Here is a 16,442-nt window from a genome sequence, read left to right as displayed (position 1 = left end):
CTGCAGATGCTGGTTTATAACAAAGATAGGCACAAAATGCTGGAGTAACTCATCAGGTAGCATCTCTGGAGAAAATGGATAGGTGACATTTCAGGTCGGGACTTATTCTGAAGTAGAGTCTATCTTTGTGTCTATCTTCAACGTTTTACAGTTGTTTATATTGTTACCATGGACAATCAAAATATTATGAATTTTGGAGAACCCTGTTAGTCCCAGAGCATCTCTCAGGAGCCAAAGCAACCAATGATCCAGACTTTTCATCCTTCAGACTGGCTGTCCAAATTCTATCAATGCTTTTCCCAAGTAAGGAACAAAGAATTTGATTGAAAAAATCTAGACTTTCAGCGTAAATAACGGCACTATAGGCAGCATTCCCAAGGGGGAGAACAGAAATGTTGTTTATTAAAACTATGCCAAAGACTTCAGGAGATAGCTGAGCATTTCATGCAAGGTCCGTACTTTTTCTTTGTTTGCTAATTGATTGGATGCAAATTGGAAACAAGAAAAATATCTGTCGCTGCTACGTTTGAGATTATAATCTGTGACATACATTTATAAAAGACATATCCATAACCTTAATGAAGACAAATCTAAAGGTGTTAAGCAGTATTTTTTAATGGCCTTAACCAAATGCAAATAACAGTGCAAAAATATGATGCATTGTTGACATTCCTGACTGTATAATCTGTTCCCAAATATTGATGAAACATATCCTTAAATGAGTTAATGTTGTGGTACCTTTGCATTTACACATGGAGCATCCTTTCTTATTCTTTTCATACCCTTCTGGACAATACTTGTCACAAGTAAATGGTGGGCATTTTACACAACGGCACATCTCACAACCATGTTTGTTTCTCCTAAAAACAAGACACAAAAAAAAGGCAAATTCCACATGAATCTGATCTTGTGCAGGACATTTACATTAATTATAGGTATGTTTATATATTAATGGAAGGTCATCAATTTAAAACATTATGTCTGTTTTCTGGATGTGGTCTGACTGCTGTGTATTTCCAGCATTTCATTTTAGATTTCCATCATCAACACCATGTTGCATTTTTAACATAAAGCCCTGCAATGTATATCATAACATTTCAAGACATTTCATGAACAGAAATTACTTCGGAAAGGCAAGCACTTGTTCCAATGTTGACAATCATCAAGTTTCCTCAAGGGGCAGTATTTCAGCCAGATTAGATGAAGGTAGAATACCAGCCAGAACAATACTAGAGAAATCCTTCAAATAATATCACAAGATATTTAATCCCCAATAAACTGCCATTCAAGCCTTTGGTAGAATGGTTCCTTTGAACGATCATACAGGTGGCAATACTAAATTCTCTCAGTACTGTATTTGTTGCCCACTTACTTAATGGTAATTACATTCTGGAGTGTGCTTCAACCTTTTGGATGTAGGGGCAAATGCCTCTGATAGAGAACGTGACACACAGTGATTTTTTGTGTTCGTGCAAAGGATATCAATATACTTGTTCACGATACTGAAGTTGTACCTCACTTTAGTTTGTTGTAAAACAGCATTATGAAAGGCATTGGGTTTAAACTAGCTGCAGTATAAGACAAAACAGCATTAAGTAAACTTGAAAAAAGATTCATGTTTAGATATCAGCAAAGGCCAACTTGCTAGTCCTCCTACTTGTTTGTATTATATGACTGCAGCTCTGTTTAAGTGGCAGCCATAAGTGTTGCTATGGTAAATACAGCCAGTAAACAATGTGGGACAATATTTATGATTCAACAATGCTAGCGCTGCAGCTCTCTCTACAGAGGCCAATTGCAAATCTATTGGCTGCTATTATACAGAAGCAGCAGCAATGAAAACATCATCATGATATAGTCATTTCTTTGGATCCTGAATATCTGGAGTTGATTTTCATATATAGCACTCTGAAATCTTTATGTGCTCCCACAATTGACTCTTTCTCATAGGCTGACCCACCACTGGATTCCCAATCCATCAGGAGAGCAGTGTATTCAATTGAGTAAATGGGCATGTGGGGAAGAATAGATTATCGGGAAACATGTGGATGAATGGGATTGTTCCGAGAGCTTGCCTGAACTTGATGAGTCAAATGAACTTCTATGTAGTGAGAAATATGAGATAATCTTCACCTTATTCAAACTGCCTTCTGCAAATAATTTTTCCAAATATATAATCAATGAAATAAAGATAAAATAAAACACAGTTTTTCCTTTCTCCTGATGAACATTTCCCTGGATTGCCCATTGGAGAACAATCTTTGTTTCTTGGAGGTTAATAAATGATATGAGGGGTGAATGGTGTGTGGCATAGAACATTTGAAAAAATAATTCTATATCTTACAATTGTAGGCAGGCCCTTTGGCTCAACCTGCCCATGTTGACCAAGATGACCCATCCACACTAATCCCACCTGACGCATTTGGCTCATATCCCGCTAAACCTTTCCTATCTATGCAGTCTGAAGAAGGGTCTCGACCCAAAACCTCGCCTATTCCTTCTCTCCATAGCTGCTGCTTCACCCGCTAAGTTTCTCCAGTACTTGTCTACCTTCGATTTTTCCAGCATTTGCAGCTCTTTCTTAAACAAATATCTATGTATCTGTTCATGTACTTTATTAGTGGTCACCTAGTGAGACATAAATAGTGATAATAGTCTCTTTATATTTCATTAACCCAGCATGGGAAACTGGCACAAATTGTCAGAATGATTAATTGTTATTGTTTTTTTTAATAAAGTGCTCTGCTTCTTGACTAAGTAAAGGATTGTTTAAAAAATTCAGAATGTGATGAATCCTGGCTATACTATCAGAAGGAACCATCCATTCCTGCACTCTAGATGGCAAAGGCTAGACAACTTATTGAATCACTTGGCACTGACCAGCTGTACTTACATATAACCATAAGGACAATGTTTATTGCAGGAAAGGTTTCGGCATTTGTGTGCCTGTGGCCGACATTCACAGATGATGCAGTCATCTAAATCAGTCAGGAAACCATGGGGGCAATCTAAGGAGCAGTACGATGTCAAAGCTGGACACGGTTCCTCTGGAAGAGAAATGTATGTTATTTACTATTGGTTACAACTTGGTACAAAATGTACTAATGTGCAAAACAATACATCTCTGTCGACCAAAACATTGTGGCTTACATCCTTACTTCTCATTCAATATTCTTGTATCATTCTTCATTTGGAAAGGCAATTGGCCAAGCTGCCTATTGCTGGGCCAAGGTTTGTAAAACGTGTACAAAAGTGGTTTGGATGAATTGTAAGCACTTGGCATCTGGTCAACAGCTCCAGCTAATGGCAAGGCTGAGCCCATGCAAATCACCCAAGCAAACCCACAAATTATTACTCTACATTGTAGATTAATTGACTTTGTGTTGTGGAAAATCAAATTGCTTATTTACAGCTAATTTGTAAAATAGCATGTTATTTTTCAAACCTCTAATACCAAAGAACACAAGAAATCATCTGAAAAGTATTTTGCTTATCACGAGTACACTTCTCCTGAGAGATGACAACAGTATGAAGCATCATGGCAATAAAACAGTGTTCTCTGAATGAGCAGCAAACAGACCAACTTCTGTTTCCACCTTATTACTGTATATGTTCCTGTTCCAGCTATTGACTCCAGGCTTCTGGAATGTAGACATTGCGTGTGGAGCCTTTTGTTACTATGAACTCGGAAATTAGTAGCAGTTGTTCTGACCAGAACTATGGAAATTGTGGATGTGACAAGGAGATGAATTATGGATCATATACACCAAAGAATGTACTTCACTAATAAAGATAAGTTAATAGCTTACAAACTTATGATTAAAAAAAAAGATTTTTCTACATGGAACTGCACTGCTTGGCAAAGGAAGGTTACAGTACTAGCTTATTTCTAAATATGCTTGACAGATGGCAAGATTGTTCCTGTGTTTAGTCACAATAGAATGTAAATATGTATTTTGCAGCTGCTTATGCTCCCTCTTTTGTGCTTCAGATCTAGTATTATGCCAGAAGGATACAATGGAAGATGTAGTAGAGTTTAGTATTTAAGTATGTTTGACCAAGTGGGAAGTTTTCTTTAATTTGACTGTTCTTGGTGGGGCGGAGTGGGGGGGAAGGAAGGAATATGCTGTCAGCTGAAGTAGGCGAGGAATGGGGATCAGGGGGCAGTGAATAGGTAAGCAGTGTTGCACTTATTTGTTTGTTAAAGTTATGACTTGTGGATCACAATTTATACGAAGGCTGGAAAACTCAGATGTCCACTGATAGGCTGGTGTGCCGAATTTAGTTGACGCATAATCCTGGTTAAGTCTGTCCACAGAATTCCCGCACCCTCCATGAACTATATTCTCCATGATACAGAGGATTACATTTGGGGAAGGCAGGCAGTTAATAAAATGGGCAAGACTTATATACAAAAAATTGGCAGACAAACAGAAACTTGGAGGCAAGCGCAGAAATTATCACACTGCTGATGTTTCCTGGAAAGAGGTAACAAAGGCTCTCAACTGAACAATGAGCTTACGTCAACCTTAGATTATGAACTGTAGTTTGCAAGAAAGATTTACCATCTGTGCTACTGTTGTTCTGCTGCCCTTTCCTAAAAGTAGAAGCATATTCCATTCTGCTTTATGTGGCATGAATGTGGCAGGAAGTGGCGAGTGAAGGGTTACAGTTTTCACTTCACACTTCTATTCTGTTACTTGTTTCAATGTCTTAAAGCATTTATGAAAAATGAAACACTCCGACATGACAGACAGGGAATTCCTATTCTAAGGATCAAACAATCATACAAAAGATAACAAGGACAAAATCAGGGAATTTTCTTGGGTTTTCACCCACTTTCTCAGTTGCATAAACAGCCACATTTCTTCTCCAGCCACTAGAGAAGCCAAGGAAATTAATGGTGCTGCAGTAGAAATAACCTTTGTTAACTTCACTTCTTATCAATAAAAAAAATGCTTGGGAATGCTCCAGTACATCTTTGGTTGAACGGATGAGTTCACTATGAGGAATAATCTTGACAGGTTATTTTTCTGGATTGAGCTGACTTTTAGTTTCAGATGGACTGCTGAGCATTTATTTGAAGGCGCAGGTAGAAAGACTGACTTTGATCTGCCACTGAGGCACAGTTGAACTGGCCCTTATAATTCCCTCAACGTTCCTGTGGGATACTGAGCAACAAGTGTGAACAATGTTCGAATGAAGGGAAATCCACATGGGATTTAGTTTAGAGATGCAGCATGGAAACAGGCCCTTTGGCCCACCGTGTCCATGCAAACCATCAATCATCCATTCACATAATAGTTCTACACAGTTCCTACACACTAGGGGAAACTTATAGAGGCCAACTAACATACAAGCCCGCATGTCTCTGGGATGTGGGAGGAAACCGGACCACCCAAGAGGAAACCCACACGGTCACAGGGAGAACGTGCAAACTCGACACAGACAGTACTTGAATGTAGGATCAAACCCAGGTCTCTGATACTGTGAGGCCACAGCTCTACTAGCTGCGCCACTGTGCCATCCAGGTGAGTTCGCCTTAATTTGTCGTTAATTATACTTGCGTACATTTAGACTTGGGTGCACAGCACACAGCAATGTTGGTGAATAACGCCCAAACCAATGGATTCATACTGATATAAATAGGGAGTTGTAGAACAATTGCCATGAAAATTCCCCAGCATTTATCTGGAGCTTTTCCAGGGAAATAATCATTTTAAGCCTACAAAAACTATTAGAAAATATCATTTACTGTGCCGTGGTTTCAGTAAACAGCTTCAGTAACCAATCTTTTCTGGTGTTTTAAAATGATTGGATCACTTACTAGGTAGACACTGGCACATCAAGCATCCCTTCTGATCTTGCACAAAGCCATATGGGCAATCCTTCTCTGTCAAGGTGCAGTTTATCAACCTCTCGCATAGTGTTGGACTGACCGTCCCGTAAGTTGGCTCTGTTGGAAAAATGAAAACATGTAAAATTGTTTTCCAAATGAATATTCACTAATACCCTGAACAAAATTGCAAATTCATATGCAATTTGGTTGAAATTTATGAGTCATCCTTCAATACAGGAGAGGTGCTGGAAGACTGGAGGGTGGCAAATGTGCTTCTTTTCAAGAAGGGCTGCAGGGAAAATGCTGGGAACAATAGGCCGATGAGCTTAACATTTGTATTCAGGAGGTTCCTAGAGAGTGTTCTGAGGGATAGGTTATACAGGCATTTGGATGAGCAGGGGCTGATTAGGGATAGTCAGCATGGTTTTGTACGTGGAAGGTCGTGTCTCACAAATCTGATAGAGTTTTTTGAAGACGTGACCAAAAAGGTCGATGAGGGCAGAGCTGTAGATGTTGCGTACATGTCTTTCAGTAAGGCATTTGACAAGGTTCCGCATGGTAGGCTGCTCTGGAAGGTTAGTTCGCATCGAATTCAAGGAGAGATAGCTGAATGGATAGCAAATTGGCTCCATGGAAGGAAGCAGGACCTACACATTAAATGGTAGGCCTCTGGGTAGCGTCGTAGAGCAGATAGTGGATCTAGGAGTGCAGGTGCATGGTTCCTTGAAAGTCGAGTCGTAGATAAGGTGGTCAAAACGGCTTTTGGCACATTGGCCTTCATCAGTCAGAGTATCGAATATAGAAGTTGGGAGGTCATGTTGCAGTTATATAAGACGTTGGTGAGATTCATTTAGAATATTGTGTTCAGTTCTGGCCACAATGTTATAGGAAAGATATTGTCAAGCTTGAAAGGGTTCAGAAAAGATTTATGAGGATGTTGCCAGGACTAGAGTTGCCAGGACTGTCATATGCTGAGAGAGTGGAGCAGCTGGGCTTGTACACTCTGGAGTTTAGAAGGGTGAGAGGGGATCTCATTGAAACATATAAGATTGTTAAGGGTTTGGACACGCTAGAGGCAGGAAACATGTTCCCGATGTTGGGGAGTCCAGAACCAGGGGCCACAGTTTAAGAATAAGGAGTAAGCCATTTAGAACGGAGACGAGGAAACACTTTTTCTCACAGAGAGTGGTGAGTCTGTGGAATTCTCTGCCTCAGAGGGTGGTGGAGGCAGGTTCTCTGGATGGTTTCAAGAGAGAGATAGATAGGGCTCTTAAAAATAGCGGAGTCAGGGGATGTGGGGAGAAGGCAGGAACGGGGTACTGATTGGGGATGATCAGCCATGATCACAATGAATGGCGGTGCTGGCTCAAAGGGCCGAATGGCCTACTCCTGCACCTATTGTCCAGAGGGTGAGAGCTATAGGGAGAGGTTGAGTAGGCTGGGTCTATATTCCTTGGAGCACAGGAGGATGAGGGGTGATCTTATAGAGGTATATAAAATCATGATAGGAATAGATCGGGTAGATGCACAAAGTCTCTTGCCCAGAGTAGGGGAATTGAGGACCAGAGGACATAGGTTCAAGGTGCATGGGAAAATATACGAATAGGAATCTAAGGGGTAACGTTTTCACACAAAGGGCGGTGGGTGTATGGAACAAGCTGCCAGAGGATGCAATTAAGGTTGGGACCATCCCAATGTTTAAGAAACAGTTAAACAGGTACATGGACAGGACAGGTTTGGAGGGATATGGACTAAGCACACGCAGGCAGGACTAATGTAGCTGGGAGATGATGGCCGGTGTGGGCAAGTTGGGCCAAAGGGCTGTTTCCACACTCTATGACTATGTATTTTCAATGTGTACCAGCAACTGCCAACACTGTGATTAGTAATTTTGAGATTATTTGTTCTTGGGGCGAGCGCGATGCAGGCAAATTTGCATTTCATCATCTTTCTCTGGGAGTCATATAAAAATGCCGTGTACTTCAGTCCACTATTGCACCAAAATCTAGTAGCCTCTTTTGATCACAGCACTGTCAGAAGGTGTTGAGGGTTGAACTCAAGCTTTTTGACCCAATATCAAAGAGAAGAGGTGAGGGCTAGGGACAGTAATACGTAATAACAAACCTGGCTACTTTCATCACAGGATGTTCAATCACCCCATCAGATGGAAATATGACAACCCCTTGGATTTGTTGTTTGCTTCTGAGACCCGACTGCCACTCTTGTACTTGGTGGCTTCCTGCTGTGCATTGTGAGCTTTGAAAGCTGCTGCCACATTTGGCTCCAGCATTCATCAGGCACGTGATGTTCCCTTAGCTGGTTCAGTGTTCTCTATAACCTGTTACCATTAATTTAGACTCTCACTCTGGATATACATTTACCACACCACCTCCCCACACTGTCTTATACACGCACGCACGCAAGCACATGCTCTCACTCGCACACACTCATCATCTTCTAACCCAATCCCACGAACATTGTGCTTGTTAAATCAGGTAGCACCATGACCTTGAGGCAGGGAACAGGTCTGCACTGCCTTGGTTCTGATAGCACAGAGGTGTCCCCAGAATTTTGTACTTCCCATATTTACAATAATTGGTTTGCTATTTCAAATTCACTGTTCATAGACTCGGAGAGAGCTATGAAGAGATACAGTGCTGATACAGCCCATCGAGTCTACTCCAACAATAAACCGCCCTTTTTAAAATTAATCCCTCACTCACCCACCTTGTCATAATTTTCACCCACCCCCAAGATTCTAACAAACAGTGACACAATTGGGGCAATTTATCATGGCCGATTAACCAACCAACCCCTGCATTTTTGGGAGGACACCAGGGAGATTATACAAAATTCACACAGATTCGCACCTGAGGTTGGTGATAAACCCAGGCAGCTGGAGCTTTGAAGCAGCAGCTCTACTTGCTGCATCCCAGCATTACCACTGTGCTACTCAGTTCACTTGGTGCATATTCCCCAAGTGTACTATTGTATCTGAAAACAATGCAGAGTTTTTGTTCCAGAGTTAGCAGAACATGAGTACAGAATTTGTGTGGATGTATGATGCTAGGAGGCAGCAGCTTATTGAACAACAGTCGATAATGAGCAAGAGGCAAGACTTGAGGATATACCAGTAAGAATCATCTGTTATTGCCGATTAATTTACGTGACTAACAATAATTTTCTCCAAAAATTGTTCCTTTTGAATATATCCAAAAGGAAAAGCATGATATTGATTGTCACAAGGCGGAAGGAAAGATAGGACAAAAACATTATTTTCTTGGGAGCTTAAAGAGACCCTAATAAAAGCCAAAGATAGACACAAAATGCTGGAGCAACTCAGCGGGACAAGCAGCTTCTCTGGAGAGAAAGAATGGATGACGTTTTGAGTCGAGACCCTTCTTCAGACTGATGTCAGGGGAGAGGGAGATACCTAGATAAGGAAGTGTAGGGTGTGAAAATAGGACAAAGGTGATGAAGCTCAAGGAGAATGTAGAATAGATCATTGTTAACTGGGAGTTAGCAAGACTGAATTGAAATCTAAGCGGCAATAAAAGACAAAAAAAAAAATCACTAGGACTAACTGAACCAAGCCGAAAAATACAAAGAATAGACAAGGAAAGAAAGATGAGGTATTGAAAAAAACCCAAATAACATCCAAAATATAATGATGTAAAATGAAGAATTTATTGGTTCCTAAAGTAGCTTAAATGTCCTACTGTAAAAGAGAGTGCACTTCATAGTTTATTGATACTGGCCATTCCAAAACAAAGACATTTTTCCTCTTTAGGTATGATTTAGTTGAAGTGGACATCATTTGAATGAACCATGTGGAAACGGTTAAAACATACAACATTTCACCAGATTTAATTCAAAAGGGTTAAGGTTTTATGAGAAAAAATTTGATTTTCATGGCAATAGCACCTGGCTCAACATCAAAAAATGTACAATGTCCAATATAGTTTGAAGATTAAAACACTTGTGTTACACTACATGCTTAGAGATTTGTACTCCAATAAACCAGACTAATTTTATTTTGCCATCCGATTAAAGAACATGTAATCAATTTAATGCTTGATTAATTCTGTTCAGTTGGTCTAAAGTGATGTGTGGTACAGTGTGGAAAAACAATGTGACATTCTCTCTGCAGAACCAGGCTTGAAAAGTAGGAAGGCTAGCAATGACGACTGGGGTTCAAAATAGAGTTCATATATTTGGCAACAGAATTTAAGAAGATACTGCCATAGCTCAGTGAATTTCAATTTCCATACAGGTTTCAATCAAATCACCACTGCTGAATATCTGCATCTCATACCTCTAGCAACTTGAACAAGATAATTCAACCTATTGAGCTGCTTTGACTGCTTCTTGTGGATAATTTGAGTGTTGTTTCATCTGTAGCAAGGGAAGGCAACTAATTATTATTGGCTTGGTTGCAGTATCCATTCAACAGCTAACCAATGAAGTTGAGTAACTCTCACATAATCCAAATTGTGCTTTAGTTTAATTTGGTTTCGATATACAGGCAAAAATAAGCCCTTCGGCCCACCGAGGCCACGCTGACCAGTAATCCCCATACACTGACCCTCTACTACACACTTGGGACAATTTAAAATCTTTACCGATGCCAAATAACCTATAAACCTGTACGTCTTTGGAGTGTGGGAAGAAACCGGAGGTCATGGGGAGACCGTACAAACTCCTTACAGACAGCACCAATAGTCAGGATCGAACCCGGGACTCTGGCGTTGTAAAGCAGCAACTCTACCGCTGCACCACCATGTAGCGTGCTCTTTGTAACAGATGAATATGGGTGCAGGCAGTGGAGATTTAAAGGTATCTTTCAGTGGAGGGCAGAATTCTTTGACTCACTATTGGGAAGTATGATCATTCTATTGATATTCTGTGGGTAGTGAAGGGAGAGTGAGGAATTATTCAAAGTGCATTTTGTCTTGAGGAAAATGCATAATGATATACCACTCAAAAGCTAGAAGGTCTCTTGTGTGCCATAATATTTTCATGCCCTTTGTGCTAATGCTATGCTTATGTGTGAAAATTGCTGGCCATGTTTAAGTGACATCAGTAGGTATTTAATGGATACCTGTGTCACACTCGCTATTTTCTGCTGTGCATATGTGATGGTGTGAGTCTCAACTGCAAGAGAAGGCCTGGCAATGCTCTAACATTACTTAAGGATTAACCCACTAATTGCCCTCCCCAGATGCTACCTATTGCAAAATGTTCACTCTTTCTCAGTTTTGATGAAAGGTTCTGGATCTGAAACCTTAACTGTTTCTCTTTCCAGAGATGTTACCTGACCTACTGAGTTTTTCCAGCATTTTCTGTTTTTATTTCAAATGTCCAGCACCTGCAGTTTTAGTTGATTTTCACTAACTGGGCGACTTAAGACATGAAGTCCAATCTTTCATACAAAAACTGAGTACATCATGCCTTCTGAATAGTAGATGCGGCATAAGTGTCTTCAGGAATCTGGTTTAAAATAAGTACAGAAAAAAGGTGAATGCTCCCTGCATTAGTTTGCTCCCTTGCTCTTCAGTTCCCTCTTCTTGGCTCATGAAAAGTACATGTGAAAAGTGGATGCGCTTTCTCCACACTGATAAATAACCTTGTGTTAAATTGTCAGTGTTATTTTAAGTTGCCATTTTTGCAAGAAGCAAAAATATTTGGCTGTTGCCATGGGGACGTGTGTGTTAGAATTTAATTCATTTTGAATAGAGTGATTTTGGGAGCACTGATGATGATTCTGAATTGAAAAGTATTTTGGATTGATGGAAAGATGTAGTATTGATCTTACCATGCTGTATCTTCGACCCACCAAACACAGTGATTTTGCTCCCAAAAGATCTGTATTCAAAATCAATTATTGACTAAAAAATGGCGGCAGTGTTGAAGCCTCACGACGATGGGGCCTTGGCGTTGGTGAAACCTCGCGCGGCGGCAATGCCTCGTGGTTCGACCCGCAGTCGACGATCGATGTGAGCGTGGACAGGTCTGTCTTAACAGCATTATGGGCCCCCGGGCAAAGCAGCGCAATGGGGCACCTACCTACACAACCACTCACAAGAATAAAAATGTAAATGGTCGATAAAATTAAAGCCAGTTCAAACTCTGCTGCCCCATTGTGTAGTGAAGCTGATTTATTTAATGAAAATGAATATTCTCCTGCACAGTTGATCACCATCATGTACATGAACACTCTGAGTGCAATTTCAACATTGGGAAACACAGATTTCAAGTTGTCTGAAATGATTTTGATTCTCTTCTTCTGATCCGTCATATCTAGTAAGATGCACACTTCGCTTTCGTTCCTGTTTTTTTACATCGCTATAATCTGAATCTGGACACCTACACCTGACTTTCAATTCGTATTCACTAAATTTATCTCTAATTTCCTGAAGATAGGTTTTCAGAGACTCATGAAGCAGAGAAAAAGGAATATAGACACTGAACAAAGTCAAAGAATTTTACAGTCTGCAGACAACACTCTGCCGCTTTTATACCCACCAAGTTCAGGCTGTGTCCAGCACATGGGACATAGGTGGCAAATTCATTCAGTTTATGAATCCGTGCTTGCAACCCAGTATTTATTTATTGACAGCAAGTCACAACATACATAGATCAGCATGGGGCCCCTATGCTCGTGGGGCCTCGGGCAACTGCCCAGCTTGCCCATGCGTTAGGACGGCCTTGAGCGTGGAAGACCACCATGAGGGAGGGAAGGGAAGAACAATAGAGGACCCGGCGTGGGTGGACTGCCATGAGGGAGGAGGGCGGGGAACAACGGTGGGGAGAGAACAAAGGACTTTGCACCCGGCGTGGGGGAACTGTTGGGGGGGGGGGGGGGGTCGACAAAAGGAAAGAGCCGGCGTGCTTCGTAGCTTTGTCAGCGCCGTAGGTGGCTGCTTTTGTATAAAGTTGTGTATGCAAGCAAAGAATCTCACTGTGCCCAGCCACATGTGACAATAAAGTATTCCTATTCCTAAAAGCCTCTCAAGCCAATCGTATCTGCATCCACCACCACTCCTGGCAGCATGCTCCAGGCATCCACTACTCTGTCCAAAACAATTTAAAAAAATGAACCTACACATCTCCTTTAAACTTTCCCCTCTGACCTTAAAGCTATGTCCTCCAGTCTGACTGTCTACCCTACTTATGCTTCTCATAATTTTATATACTTTTATCAGGTATCCCCTCAACCTCCTGTATTCCAGGGAAAACAACCCAAGTTTATCCTGCTCTCTTGATAGCTAATATCTCTAATCCAGGCAGCTCTTCTATACCTTCTCCAAAGCCTTATCATGCTTACCGTTATGGGGAACATTTAACTGATAAAAACCACTCACTATCCAGGAACAAAATGTATGATGTAATAGCATAGTCTTGGTGACATGTGTACAGATTGGAATGATTCATTCAACATTTAATGGTCAACAGATTTGCACCGTTGCTTAGTTAATATAGTTAAAATTTACCCAGATCAGCAATTCTGAAGCCATAACCTGCAGGGCTCAGAAGCAGGATATGGGAAATGAGGAGAACTTAAAGTTGATTTTTGACTACAATGTATAAAATGAAGGCTGTGGCTTCTTTCTATGCTACAGACTTCCACTACTACAGCAGAGTTAATTTGTGATGTCAAGCCTGTTACATCCTTTGCAATATATGTAAGAGTGAGTTGAAAGTTAATTTCCTAGCTTGTTGGTTTAGAGGTGATTTCAATGTAATTATTGACACTTAATGACATTATATTGCTAAATGTCAGAGATTTCTAAGGTACTGTTGTGCGAGGGCAACCTTCACAGGAAAATGAGCTGCAAAGTGCCCATTTTTCAGTCTTACCTTCACAGAAAGGGCAGCACTCCCCTGGTATTTTGACTGGATTCTGACAGGTCTGTTTGCAAGCCATGGCAACGCAGTGATGTTCCCCGTTGACGCATTGGCAGAAAGTACAGTCATCTTCTCGCCAGTGATCGCCATGTGCTCGAATCTGATCTCTCGCCAAACATCCTACTCCACCAATGGCTGGGAAAACTGGATCTGCACAGGACAGAGTTAGAGCGAATGAATGAAGTTAAATGGTAAACTTCCGAACAAAATAATAACAGGGGCGATATGGTGGTGCAGCAGTAGAGTTGCTGCCTTACAGCACCAGAGATCCCGGGTTTAAGTGCTGTCTGTATGGAGTTTGTACGTTTTCCCTGTGACCGCGTGGGGTTTGCCCGGGTGCTCCAGTTTCCACACTCCAAAGATGTACAGGCTTGGAGGCTAATTGGCATTGGTAAAAATTGTAAATTGTCTCTAGTGTGTAGGCTAGTGTTATAGAGTACGGGGAACGCCGGTCGGCACGATCTTAATGGGTAAACTAAACTAAACTAAACCCAAATGCTCTTCTAGGAGACAAGGCAGAGGTAAAAAAAACCAAATGGGAAGATGAGCGAAATGTTCTATAGTAGGAGTGCGTAAGGGACAAAAGAGATGGCGGTCCCAAGCAAAGGCGATAATAGTTGCACAAGCGATAGAATTAAAGACAGAAAATGGAGGAAATGCTCAATAGATTAAGAGGGAGCAACCATCCGTCTGATCTGGGCAATGAGGTACTGCATGGAATTACCAACAATTCCCCACGTTTGGTGACAGTATGATCACGCATGTGTGCACAAAACATGCCGGCAACTGTTTACTACCAGTTTCTTAACAGTGCATGAGTCATGGCATCATCATGAAACCAAGCAGTGGAACAGTAATCCACTTGAAGAACCTGTGCCAGTTTAGAAATGGCACAGATAGTCCCTTCTTCTTCTTCTTCTTCTTCTTCTTCTTCTTGCGTTTGGCGTGCACAGCTTAAAGTTGTAGGACAACTTGTTCTATTTGATCTTGTTTGATTGTGCACGCCAGGTTGATTGCATTAGTTAAAACAGGGCAGACCATGTGAAGGTTGCAATCTCCCACCCTTTCTGTCATTGTATGTTTGAAAAGATTGTCATTTCTGTCTCCTTTCTAACACGCTTTGCAAGGTCGAATGCAGGAGCAACAAAATCAGACAATGTTTGCTCCTGGAAATAAAATTAAGCTATTATTGGTGAGACTTTTTTTTACATCATATATACTTATTAAAACTCTGATCTTGTATGTGTCTGTGTATATGTGGGGGTCTTTACATCTTCGCGAAAAAACTACGCGGTAACGATAACATTTTTACATATTCCGGTTGCCATTTTTCCCGTCCACGCAGTGATCAGGTTCACTTAAGATTTGATCCTAAATTTCACGTTATTTGTGATTAAAGCTTTAAAAATGCCAACTTTCACAAGATTTTTACAGTTAAACAGAGGGGCAAACATAATAAAATCGGCAATCTTTGAAAAAAGAATAATGCTAGTTTGCATGCCTCACTGTTCAGTGATACATCCTGCTGCGTACATCACCCTAGACCCACTTTTTCCTCTCATATCCTTTATCTACTTATCTAGAAGCTGCAGACATTCTTCTCCCTCTGTGCATTTCCCAATATCTTAACAAACCAACCCTTTCCCACTCATCCTCAATGATTTAACTTTTACTCATTTTTATCCTCATCCAAGTAATTTTACTCATCAGGTGAATGCAAAATCTTTATTCTTTTTCTTTATTCTTTATTGCAAAAGATCATGGGACCTCATGGAGAGGGAAAGAATTGGAGGACACATTTCCCATTTGAACTGAAATAAGGCAGCACTGAAGATCGATGGTGTTTCATTGACTCTGGCCAATGAAAGCAAGAACCTCCCATCTATTTGGTGACAAAATTAAATAACAGCCATTCACATAATATGGCACTCAAGATTAAATGGTTTCTATTATTCTATTATAGTATAATTATTGTCAGGATAATTCATAATATACGCTTCCAGGTCTATTGCACTTCTTCAGTATGATAACTCGGTTTGGTCTTGATCCTGTTGGCATATTGATGGTGCTGTTGCATTGCTCTCTTTGATTAATGAAACCTATCCGAATCTCGAGCTTGAAGTGGTTGTCTCACGTGTTTGACTGCTTCTGAATAGTGAGGGCGTTTTGAAATGTTCGGAATACTTGGCAGCTGACGTAACGCAGATGGGCAGGTTTGGGGGCTGCCAAATGTCTTCAGCTGTTCAGTAGGCAGGTTTTGATCTGCCACCTGATGGCATCATGCTGCCTTGAAGAGCTCTGCCATTCTAGTTCAGGACAGCCTCGGGCAGCAGACGGACATCTGGACAAGTCAAGTCTGTAACTGGTATGCAAGTCACACAGTAGGAGCAGGCAGCTCGCCCAGACAACAAGTTCTGGCTCATTATTTTTACTTGACGTATTTCAAAAGTTTCCTCTGAGCTACTCCCCGAAGCTCCGATACAGTTACTACTACTCGTGCTAAGATTCCATCTGTCAGCTCAGCAATAATAAAGGGACTGAATGAGTCCACCCCATTGTCTGTCCAGGGTTCCTCAGGATACTTCACTCATCCTCTTCAGCAATACAATATCGTCTAACTAGTCCTCTTTTGTTCTTCCTCAGCTTCTTGTTCCAGGTACAGGATCACAAAAGCGATTTCCACTTTTTTTTTTTT

At 41.0% G+C, this 16,442-nt stretch overlaps 1 protein-coding gene across 1 annotated transcript in view; it reads right to left on the bottom strand.

Moving 5' to 3' along the window:
* Nucleotides 1-16,442, bottom strand: part of LOC129700364 (cysteine-rich motor neuron 1 protein-like) — a 191,288-nt gene that overhangs the window by 34,529 nt on the left and 140,317 nt on the right. Inside the window, exons 5-8 of the mRNA XM_055640788.1 lie at nucleotides 13,700-13,897; nucleotides 5,828-5,956; nucleotides 2,894-3,047; nucleotides 739-860 (exon numbers count right to left, since the gene is read on the bottom strand). Of these exons, the coding sequence (XP_055496763.1) occupies nucleotides 739-860; nucleotides 2,894-3,047; nucleotides 5,828-5,956; nucleotides 13,700-13,897 (603 nt within the window). The remainder of the gene's footprint in view (nucleotides 1-738; nucleotides 861-2,893; nucleotides 3,048-5,827; nucleotides 5,957-13,699; nucleotides 13,898-16,442) is intronic.

This window comes from Leucoraja erinacea, chromosome 9 (assembly GCF_028641065.1).
Source record: "Leucoraja erinacea ecotype New England chromosome 9, Leri_hhj_1, whole genome shotgun sequence".
Lineage (NCBI taxonomy): Eukaryota > Metazoa > Chordata > Chondrichthyes > Rajiformes > Rajidae > Leucoraja > Leucoraja erinaceus.
The sequence above is the reverse complement of the archived record's forward strand: the minus strand, read 5'-3'. Positions and strand labels throughout refer to the sequence as shown.